At 47.9% G+C, this 11,561-nt stretch overlaps 1 protein-coding gene across 1 annotated transcript in view; it reads right to left on the bottom strand.

The window, feature by feature from the left end:
• Positions 1-7,186: 7,186 nt before the first annotated feature.
• Positions 7,187-11,561, bottom strand: part of LOC126486529 (peptidoglycan recognition protein 3-like) — a 13,894-nt gene continuing 9,519 nt past the window's right edge. Inside the window, exons 6-8 of the mRNA XM_050118797.1 lie at positions 11,083-11,281; positions 8,815-8,933; positions 7,187-8,164 (exon numbers count right to left, since the gene is read on the bottom strand). Coding sequence (XP_049974754.1) covers positions 7,986-8,164; positions 8,815-8,933; positions 11,083-11,281 — 497 coding nt within the window. The 3' untranslated portion in view covers positions 7,187-7,985. The remainder of the gene's footprint in view (positions 8,165-8,814; positions 8,934-11,082; positions 11,282-11,561) is intronic.

Here is an 11,561-nt window from a genome sequence, read left to right as displayed (position 1 = left end):
TTGTTGTTGTTGTTGTTTTGGTTTTCTGTTTTGTTTTGCTTTTTCATATGAAGTTGAATACCATTCTTTTGAGGTCTGTGAAGAATTTTGCTAGGATTTTGATGGGCATTGTAATGAATCTGTAGATTACCTTTAGTAAGATTGTCATTTTTACTATCTTAATTCTACCTATCCAAGAGCATGGGAGATCTTTCCACTTTCTGGCGTCTTCAATTTCTTTCTTCAAAGATTTAAAGTTCTTGTCATACCAGTCTTCCACTTGCTTGATTAGAGTTAGTCTGAAATATTTTATGCTATTTGTGGCTATTGTGAAGGGTGATGTTTCTCTGATTTCTTTCTCAGCCCATTTATCATCTGTGTAAAGGAAGGCTACTGATATTTTTGAGTTAATCTTGTATCCTGCTACATTAATGAAGGTGTTTTTGAGTTGTAGAAGTTCCTTGCTAGAGTTTTTGGGGTTACTTATGTAAACTATCATATCATCAGCAAATAGTGAGAGTTTGACTTCTTTTCCAATTTGTATCCACTTGATCTCCTTTTGTTGTCTTATTGCTCTAGCTAGGACCTCAAGAGCTATATTGAACAGATATGGAGAGCATAGATACAACATTTGTACTAAACATTGAAGGATAACCGTAAATCAACCTTGTGAACACCTGACAGTACAGGAACATTGCAGACAGTGAAGTCAGTATTGAGAAGGCCCTGATATCTATAGCTGGTGAATGGGCCTCTAGTGAGAAGAAGATCCCCTGAGGCACATCAGATCCCTGGTCCTTCCTTCCTCATCCTCCACCCCATCCCAGGTGATTTTTTTCTCTAAATTTTGTCCTCTTTAGTTTACCCATCTTATGAATATGTAAATATTTTATCCTAAACATCTTTGTAATATTTTAAGTTCCTCTCTCTTTTCTTTAAATAGCAATCCAGAGAGTTTCATAATTTCCTAAATTTGACAAGATAATAAATCAACAGGATTAAAGCAACATCCTTGACTTCATTGCAGCTAGAATCGTGTGTGTGTGTATTTATGACCATGTGGGTGTATATGCGTATGTGTGCAGGTACATGTGCTTGCAGATAAAGGAAGTCAATGTCAAGTGTCTTCCTCAATTGGTATTCACTCTACTATTTGAGACATGATCTCTCACAGAAGCTGCAGCTCACAGACTGCCTGGGCTCAGGGACCTGCCTGTCTCTACCTAGCCAAGGATCTCAGGGACCTGCCTGTCTCTATGCCCTAGTCCTGGATTTGTAGAAACCCTGAAATGATTTATGTGTGTGTGTTGGGAACCAGACTCAGATCCATGTGTTTGTACAATAGCTGCAGCTCCTGCCCCTACACCTAGAACCAAAATTCCCCATGACTGTGAATGGCATTGTATCTTGCATTTCCTAAATCACCAGAAGTCTATGGATTGTGAAATAAGTGAAGGTAAGGGAAGCTTCCTTGTACCAACTGGCCATAGTACCAAAAGAATACTTTGGAAATGTAAAATTCATCACACATTCAAAATATCTAACAACAGTGGACAATGGGAATGGAGTCAATCCTGTTCCAGGAGAGCTAACACCCTCTTCCAGCTTCCACATCAGGAAGGCACGCATTACATATATGTACAGGCAGGCAAAGGACTCACAAGACTAAAACAAACCTTTAAAAAAAAAAAAACAGAATTAAGGGATAGCCTTGCCTTAGAGCCAAAAGTAAAAAACTAACATTTTTACCAGCGTAAGAATGCTGAAGATGACTACAATGATTGTGAGTTCTTGGTGACTGAAGTGGACTACCAAACAGCAGTGATCAGCTGTGCTTGTTTAATACACAGGAACACATGTGCCTGCGCTTGGAACTGTGGCCCAATTCCTCTCCACCCAGCAGTCATAGACCTACAAGGCTTGACATGGGGAGTACTCATTTAGAGCCTTGTGAACAGCAAAGAAGCAAGGCAGGCATGATGGCTCACTAAGGGGACAGAAGCATAGGAATTAGGAGGCCAAGGCCATCTCTGGTTATACTGTGAGTTTGAAGCCAGCCTGGGATACACGACAAGCAGTTAGGAATTATAACAGGTGGAGGTAGATCTCTACAAAACCCACACAAAATAATAGCAGAGAAATAGACACTGGGCCTCAGCTAAGCCTGTTTCTTGCGTGTAAAATGGAGACAATATCACCCTCCTGTGCACAGAAGCGTTCCCCCGTAGGTCAGATCGGGCAATCTTCATCATTGGGTTGCCCAATACACAAGGGTGTTTGATGGGTGGATGGTGATCTAAGGATAAAGAAGTGAGCACTGTCAAAGAGAATGATGGAACCAAGACTCAAAAGGATTTCAACAGATTAGAATTATAGGGGAACTGTTGACATGACTCTAAATCAAGACCAACCAGAGTCTTCCAGCGAGGCTGACAAACAGGACGGCAAAGGTGTGCTGGGGTGAGAGGTGGCCAACCGCAGCCGTGACGAAGTGGGGCTGATGGCATGGTGTGGGGGCCAGACAAGTGATGCAGTCCTGGGCTGCACTGCAGAAGCTGGGGAAGAGACAGAGGAGAAGGAGGAGGACAGGGACTCAAAATCTAGGGTCTTGCACGTCATGCCAACTGAAGCATACTGTTGGTTCAAGGGATATATTTGAATTCATCTAACTCTGACAGGGACCCGCTACAAAGGCTCGAGAGTACTGAGAAGACACTGGTGTGACAAAGGAATAGTGACCCAGTCCAGTACCGGCAGTTACTTGTTGTGTGACCTTAAGAAAATGACTTAATCCCACCAAATCTTTCCTGTTTCCTCTCGTCTGATGGGAAGACATCTACTGCTCTGCAGAATTAGAGCTTAAACAAAACCACAGGTGACGTGCGCCCTGCACAGAGCATCTACATTGAGAGGACAAGCAAAGGACAGAAGACACTCAGTCACTCGCCTGGGAATTCATTTTGTGGGTAACACGACTCACTTTGATCCTCAGTTTCCCCCTGATATTGTCATTGCATGCTAGGACCCTTCTTCACATCTGCCCAGAAGAGCTCAGCAAATACAGAGCCAGAAAAAATGGCAGTTCTCACCTGCTCCATGACAGACCAACTGAGAATGGCTGGCTCTCATTCCCTAGATCACATGTTCAAGTCTGAGGCACTAGCTGAGGACCTACTGTGTGCCCACACTTGTAAACATGACCCCCTCCCCCACCACTGAGTTTATAATCTAGGAGGGAAGTCAAGTGATGGGGTTCAGGGAAAGATGGAGGGAATTAAAAACAACATGAGTCATTCCTAATTTGGGGACCTTAAGACTCAGACTTCTAGAAGTGGGAGCAGAGTGTGGGGGTCAGTAGGGAATTCCTCAGCTTTCCTGCAAAATAACTATCACTTGGGTCATAGTGTCGCCCAGCCTCCCTTCCAGGGGCCCCCAGCTCCCTGTCCAGGAAGCGACATTTCTCACTTTAGTCCATTGTGGAAAGACCTCCCAAAGCTTACGCCACACCTCCCAGGAATTGCACTTCCTCCCACCACTCCTCCTATTTAATTAATGCCTTCCCCCTTTCAAAGATCAGCTGTAGGTTCCTGCCCTTTACAGCCCTGCCTGGCAGAACCTGCTGCTTCAGAAACACACCTGAACCTGCTCTGCCTGCCCCTAAGCTCCTGAAAAGAGCTTCACATTCCCCAGAACCACTACACCCTGGCCTTCTGCCCTCTTCTCCCATTCTCGGCATCTGTGGTCCCCTCAGGGACACAGCGTAGGTGGGGGCGTGGAGCTAAACCCTAGGATCGCCTGAGCTAAAGTTTGATGTCACCACACATTCCCACCATCCTGTCCTCTGCCCATTCTAGCATATTCTAGAGAAAAGGCAAAAGCTGTAACCAGATGGCCACATAGAGACAGAAAGCGAGATACCCTGAGGGGCAAAGAAAAAACAGGAAATAGAGATAGGTGAAGATGTGGGAAGGAGAAGAGCAAAGACAGAAACAGAAGAAGAAAAGATGCAGAAGTGTAGACAGAGCAGGCCAAGGGACAAAGGGGAAGAGCGTGGAAACATGAGGGCAGGCACAGGACAGGGAAAGGGCATCACACAGGACAGCGGCAACAGGACACAGGACAGGGAAAGGGACCCGGGACAGCGGCAACAGGTACATGCTCTCAGGGCTGAGGTCACCAGGGAGAGGATCACAGACTGCCCAGATGGGACATACATAGGTCCTGAAGAATAATGACTCCTCAGATCTCACAGTTGGCGAGGAAGCCACCACAAGGTGAGGACAATGAATGGCCTAGAATTAGGGAGTTAATCTGGCAGATCACAGCAAGTGGGCTGGGTTGAGTCATAAAAACGGTGGGATTTTCCACTCTGCAGCAAGTACCCAAGACTAACTGAGTGGGAAGCCACAACCCTCCCCAGACAACCCCACCCAAACTTCATTCCACAGACACTTAGCTGGCCCCAATAATAGGCCTTGCCCTGGGTGGGGCCCTAGAGACATTACCGCAAAGAGCAGGTCCAGCTCCCAGGGAGGCCAGGATTGGGGGGGGGGGGAGCAGGAAGAGGGATAAGCCACCAAGAGGTCTGTGAGTCTGTGGGCACCAGGAAGTGAGTGTTCTGGAAAAGCGAACCTTTTAAAAAGCACCTTTAGAAGCAAGAGGAACTGGAGGCATCAGGATGGGGACAGGGGCGTAGAAAGCAGGCAGGTAGAGGGGTGGGAAAGATGAGGCAAAAGGCTGCAGTGTGGTTTCCGCCTGGGGATGCTGGGAAGCGTGCCCCACCCCAGACCCAGAGTGCCTTCCTTTAACTCACTGGACGGAGAGGAACAAGCCAGGTACCTGCTTGGAGTTCAGACTCAGGTAAAATAGGGGCTTTGCGCTTTGCAGTGTTCAATTCACAGACTGTCCTCTACTGCCTGCTTAAACCGTGGAAATCAACCAAGTCAGTGAACTTAGGAGCCGGGCCCAGCCCCAGAAGGCCAGCAGTCCTGAAGGATGCACTGGCTCTTCTGCACCATAAGCTCTCTTGGGCCTGCCAGCCTGTGGGCTCCTCCTTGCCCATCACAAAACTCAGCCTGCACAGAGCTCCCCCGTGTGGCTGAGGCTGGTGCCTGCCGAGGAAAGCACACGGCCCTCACACACACACACACACACACACACACACACACACACACACGTTCCCCCTCCCCCACCCCACCCTCTCCCCGCCCAGAGTCACAAACGGGTTAAGAGTCAGCTGCACCGGCACTACAGTGATGCCTGTCACTATGCATTGCCTCCCCTGAACAGTGACTGAATGTCAAGAGTGGGTTCTAAGGTTCCTGCTCACAGTGATTCGTTCAGCCCTCCTATCAGCCATCGGAGGCTGCTGTTAGTATTCTTTCTAACCTGACTGATGGGCAGCTAGGAAGAAGTTCTCAAGAAAAAGATGCAGAAGGGGCAAACTGCCTACAATGGCTTCCTCAGAACTGACTTTGAAAAGGCCCTTGCCAGCTGAGGGCTTAGCTAAACTCAGAGAGTTTAGTTAAAGCATATACTTAAAATCTGTAACGTAAGATAGCTTGAAGTAAACAGCAACCAAGAGAGACAGAGATTGGGGGGTGAACACACACCCCTGTAATTCCCCTCCAATATGATGTTTTCTAGATCCATCATCCATTTGCCTGCAAATTTCAAGATGTTATTATTTTTTTCTGCTGTGTAGTACTCCATTGTGTAAATGTACCACATTTTCCTTATCCATTCTTTGGTCACGAGGGGCATTTAGGTTGTTTCCAGGTTCTGGCTATGACAAACAAAGCTGCTATGAACATAGTTGAGCACATGTCCTTGTGGTATGATTGATCATCCTTTGGGTATATACCCAAAAGTGGTATTGCTGGGTCTTGAGATAGGTTGTTTCTTAGTTTTCTGAGAAATCGCCATACTGACATCCAAAGCTCATGTCCTAGAATTGGGGACTAAATCGAAGAGAAGGGACCTCTACTTTGGAGGCTAGTAAGAAAAGTCAATAAACCAAAATTGATGTCTTAGTCCATTTTGTGCTTCTTTAACAGAATACTTGAGACTGGGTAATTTACAAAAAGAGCAGATTTATTCTGTGCAGTGTGAACACTGTGAGGTCGGCATCTGGCCAAGACCTTCTTGCCGTAGCACCCCTGGCAGAGTGGGAAAGCACAAGAGGGTGGGAGGGGGCACACTCGTTTTCATAACAAACTCATTTTCACAGCAACAACATGAATACATTGATCACCTCTAAAAGAGCCCATCTCTCAGCACTATGGCTTGTCAGGGACTGAACTTCCAGTATGTGTCTTAAGTTTCATTCAAACCGTGGCAGGAGGATTGGGTGAGCTACTTCTTAGTATCTCATGACTCGCCCGAGACTACTTCCTGTATGGGAGGTGTTAAAATTCACCCTTGTTGCGAAGTCTGTCCCCAGCCTCTATGCACCCAGAAAAGACTGCACTGTCGAAAGTCTCTGACAGAAAGCCCTGTGGAGTTTGCATTCCTACCCCTGCTGTTTGTAAATCAGAATCATTCCTTCTCCTGATGGCATGCCCAGGAGGCCTTCAGAAAAATGACAATTAGATTGAACAGAGACAATCTAAAGACATCCAAGGGCAAGAGTCCGTGGAAAGCAAAGGCCTGAGTAAACGAGAGGTTAGAAAGCCTCACCGTGTTGCAAGAGATGCGTAAACACTCTAAAAGCCCAACCTGGGCACCAAAGGAGCCCTCACAGATGGGGAAACATGTCCATGCATCCTTCTCTTTGTGTCCAATACAGCAAGAACCAGCCTGTGTACATCCTTGGAACAGCAATGGGCGAGAGGGGCTGTCCTCTGGGAGGGAGGAGCTGGCTGGGGTGCTGCAGGATACAAATGCTCTGAGCCCTCTCTCAGCTCAGCAGGGCCCAGCCAGGCCCAGGCAACCACAGACACTGAACAGCAGCACCTCTGAACGCCGCTCTGCTTGGCTGGCCCTGATAGGTTAAAGCATAGATGGGAGGAGTAAACAGAATAGAATTCTGGGCGGAAGAGGAAGTGAGGTCAGACTCTGCGCTGCTTCCAGAGGGACTTGACAGTTTCCATGCTCTGCTCTCCCAGGCAGCTGCTACCCATGATGGTCTTAGGCTAGAATCTTTCCGGTAAGCTCATCTTGGGGTGCTTACACTCATTATTAGAAATGGGCTAGTCCAGGTGCGAGAATTAGCCTGTAAGGGCTAGAGTTCATGGGCCAAGCAGTTCTTAAATGAATACCGTTTGTGTGTTGTTATTTCGGGCATGAGCTAGCCAAGTGGCCGGGGTGTTGGGGACGCAGCCCCGCCGCTCCTATTTCAACACTGGAGGGGCCAGTAGGCTGCTGGACCTGTCCAGCAGGGCAGTGATGAAGAAAGTGGGCAGGCAGGAAGGGACTGGGATCAGCTCTTTCATCCAGGTGTTTTGTGTTTTGGTTTGTTTTTGTTTTTACATCAAACATCTGTAGCATGCAATGTATCAGGCTCAGCTCAGGAATTGTCGTGGGATATGTAGTGACAAAGAAATGTCAGCTGCTGTCCTGGAAAATATGACAACCCAGGGGAAAATAGATATGTCTGAGGGGAATCTCAGCCCTTCAATGCGTACTCAAACATGTACAAGTTGGGTATGTGCAGGAGGGCTGGGCTATGGATGAGCATTGGAGATGCCAGACAGACCATGGATGACTGCATACAAGACAAGGGACAGATAACAAGGGAAAGAGCCTCACTGGCTGAGCAGGTGGGCATCCTTTGGAGAGGAAGTTGAACAGAGGAAGCAGCACCCAGACCCTGAGAACTGTAAGTGCAAAGCTTGGGAGACATTAGAGGATGTCAATAAGAAAAGATGCTGTAATTGCGATGCAAGAAGGGGGAACTAAGAGAAACAGTGAAAAGAGGAGGTGACAGAAGTGCTGAGCCAAGGTGGGAGGTAATGACGGGTACCCATCAGGACCAAGAGCATCCTCAGATGGGATTGAGGCCTCTCTTAGTGCTTGAAGTGAGGCCATTTCCTGATGATGTCATACAGTGCCTGTCCAGGGGACAGGACATTGGACACATCACTGTGGCCCATTAGCAGGTAGTCGGGAATCAGGTACCCCTCGGCCACCGCACACTGGATCAAGTCCTGGGCAGCTTTCAGGGCAGCTGCATTTGGAGGCTGTTCTGCAAAACACATTTATAATCATTAAGATCTCGAAGCGGCTTGGCTGTGGCAGTGAGAGGCACCCGATGCCAGTCTCCCCATCTCCCACCCTAGCCTGCCCCACAATTACCAACAATTAATTAGGCATAAAGCAAGGCAACACTATTCGGTTTCCTAATTCCATCTGGCCAAAATTTCTCTAGAAAATTGAGAAGTGCCCTGGAATATAACATAGAGGATGGGACAGTTTCTCAGTATGTCCGGAACAGATACAGCCCGTGAGATTATCCTCTGCTTTGCCATCACAGGCATTGCTGCATCCCAACATCGTTGCCATGGTTACTGAGGAAGGACATACATTTCCCACATGAGACATAAAGAAAGCAAAGTTTTCAAAAGACATTTTTTTTTCTCCTTTGCTCTGGGCTTGCCGTGGGTATGGAGGTAAAGTGGGATAGTCTGGGGCGGATGTGGGCGAAGGGGAGGCAAATATTCTATCTGGGAGATGCCCCTAGTAGCAGTCATTCTTTACTGAGGGTTTTCTAAGATATCCTGTTGTTGCTACCAGGTACTTCCGGCGTCACAAAGCTGTCCCCATCTGCCTGGTGTTTCCTGAATGTTCCACATGATATCTCACTAGGCAGAACCCTCCGCCCCGTTTATGCCTTACCTACAAAGTTTCCCATGAAAGCAATTCCTAAAGCAATGTCATTGTATCCATAGGTGTGAGAGCCTTCGATATTCCAGCCAAGTCCTTCATACACTCCACCATCCTGGCCCACTAGAAAGCTAGGATTGGGTAAAAGGAAACAAGAAAGTCTGAGGAGCACAAGTTTCAGTCATCCCTTCCGACACTAATCTGTCCTTCCATGCATTATCGCATACTGCTGGATGTCCTGTATGTGCCAGTGCGCAGGAGCAAAAGCTCGGCTCTGAACTGTGCCTCTGTCCTTGCACATCTCGCCTACCTTCCTTAGCCATTGTGCTTCTCAGAGCCCTGTGCTTCCTCCTTAGGACCCCGACCTAGCTCTTCTCTCTTTCCACTGAGTGCATTCACCCAGACTAAACTATCATCCCCTCCCACAGCTTAAACTACTAGCTATAAAAGCCAACATGTAGAAGAAACTAGTTGCCTTTTGCATTTTCTGCAGCCAGAAAATGAGGTGTCATCCTAAATCCAACATTTCCCTCTCCTGGCCCCGTTCAACTACACCCATCACTCATCAATTATGTTTTTTAGCAAAGCTTTTAACTTCCCCGCTGCTCCTGTCCAACTGTCGCTATCTAGCTCCGCCAGGGACTACTATAACAGCACCCCTTCCAGAGTTTTCCCTCCTTCCAACACACTCTTAAAGTCATACCCAGGAGGCTGGGGTGAGGGTTCCACACTTGAGAGTGTTTGATGCTCTTGACCAGACACGGGTTTGGTTACCAGCACCCACACAGTGGCTCACAACCATCTGTAATTCCAGTTACAGGGGGTCCAACACCCTCTCCTGACCTCTGCAGGCACCAGGCATGCATGTGGCGCACACACATACATCACAACATGGAAGGTTGTGACTTTCCAAACACTCTCCAGTCCACCTTCACACAAAGACAGTTTTCAGTTTTACTTACTAGATCCCCACCGTGTCACTACCCTTCTCTCGGAAATCCAGTTTCAGGTTTGAGTGGGGCATGTTCTGTTTCCTCAAAGACACACGCTCTGTCTATAGCCCAAGCTTTTGAATATGTTATTCTTCTTTTACTAAACTACTTCCTCTTTGCCAACCAACCCCCACACCTTATTCATGTACCAATAAAGGTGTCCCTCTTCATTAGTTCTTCTCTGACACCTTTCTTCCCTCCAAAGACTTCCGGGCTCATCTTCCCTGTGCCCTGATCTTCCAACACTGTGCTTGACATTCTGCGTTGTAATTATCTGTTTATTGTTTCTCTCAAGCCCACAAGAGAAGGGACCATATCAATCTTGCCTAGTGTTAGACAGAGTAGGCACCCAATAAATGCGAGTTACAAAGTTAGTTGAGGCCCGAGTGGGTGCCTCACCCAGTTACAGCCATGTCAGTGTTGGTAACAGCACACCACGCACGGAGGTGGGCAGATTCCACTGTAGGTTTACAAGTTGAGGAACAAGAATCAGCTCACCTGGTGTTTTCCAGTTTGTGGTTTCCAAGTTTGTAGTCAGTTCCCTATTACCTGCTGTGACCATAGCAAGACTACAAAAAGTCCTGGAAAATGAAGCATGTTCTCTCCTACATACAGAGGCTGCCCTTACAGAGATGGGGGCTGATACAGCTAGAACATCAGTGGCACCCTGCAGAAGCAAACCCATCTGAGACCAGTCACAAGATTCGTTGTGTAAGTCCTGGACAAATAACTGAGGTCCCTTGTATTCTAACCCTAAGTCCCACCTGTGACAGCACAGGCGTCTCCCAAATGTCTTCTGTATATCGTTAGATTAATAATGTTTCTTTAATTTAATCCTGGCATGAAAGGAACCATGAGAGAATAATCTCACTCCCTGTCTTCAAACAGGAAATGTCCCTACTGTAGAGATGAGACAGGAGCCCAGAGGGCTTGGTTAAAAGTGCCGTGTGGTGAGCAGCCGAAGACTAGCAAGCCTCTAACATCGGAGAGAACAAGCTGGAGCTGGCCAGGACCGTCACCCCTTATTGGTTAGGACAGGGTACCTAAGACGGCACTCCCCTACTCTGCCCACCATGCTTTCCCACCTCCCCTTCTGCAGTATTTTCCGTCTTTCTGATCTGGAAGGACTGGAGAACATGCCTGGGAGGTCAGGTAGCCCAAACTGTGACCTGAATGTTACCCAGTTCTGATTCTCATGAGAATAAGGTGTGGGCCCCGTGTAAGACACCTGGGCTCCCGCAGCTCTGCCCTCCACCGCGCTGAAGCCACGGGGCCATCTCCCACTTACTGATATGCAATGTCGCAGAAGTCTTGATGGTCTATGTGAAAAGACTGTATGTCTCTGACACGAGTCAAGCAGTCCACGGACTCATTGCAGCTTCTTTCCGCGGTGTGGATGATGATGACGAATTTGGCTGGGAGGTTCATCTGAGAGCAGTGTGTCTCTCTGGCTTCCCACGCAGACCGTGGGGTGATACTGGGGCATGCTGCGGTAAAATGAAAAGCCAAGGGGATGAAAATGTGCTTGGTATGCTTGTGAACCAAGAAACAGCCAAAGGCCAGTTCGCACCAGTCTCTCACCGTGCTCTGCGTGTGAACTTGGTAGGAGTATGTGGGTGTGTGTATGTGGGTGGGTGGGTGTGTGTGGTGAATGAGTGTGGGTGGGTGTGGGTGTAGGGGGTGTCAGAGTGAATGTGTGCAGGTGTGTGTGGGTGTGTGGTAGTGACTGAGTGTGGGTAAGTGTGTGGAGGTGTGGGGGTGAGTGTG

Source organism: Alexandromys fortis, unplaced genomic scaffold, assembly GCF_014885135.2.
Source record: "Alexandromys fortis isolate MF-2015 unplaced genomic scaffold, M_Fortis_MF-2015_v1.1 scaffold_152, whole genome shotgun sequence".
NCBI lineage: Eukaryota > Metazoa > Chordata > Mammalia > Rodentia > Cricetidae > Alexandromys > Alexandromys fortis.
This window is presented reverse-complemented; position numbering and strand designations above follow the sequence as displayed.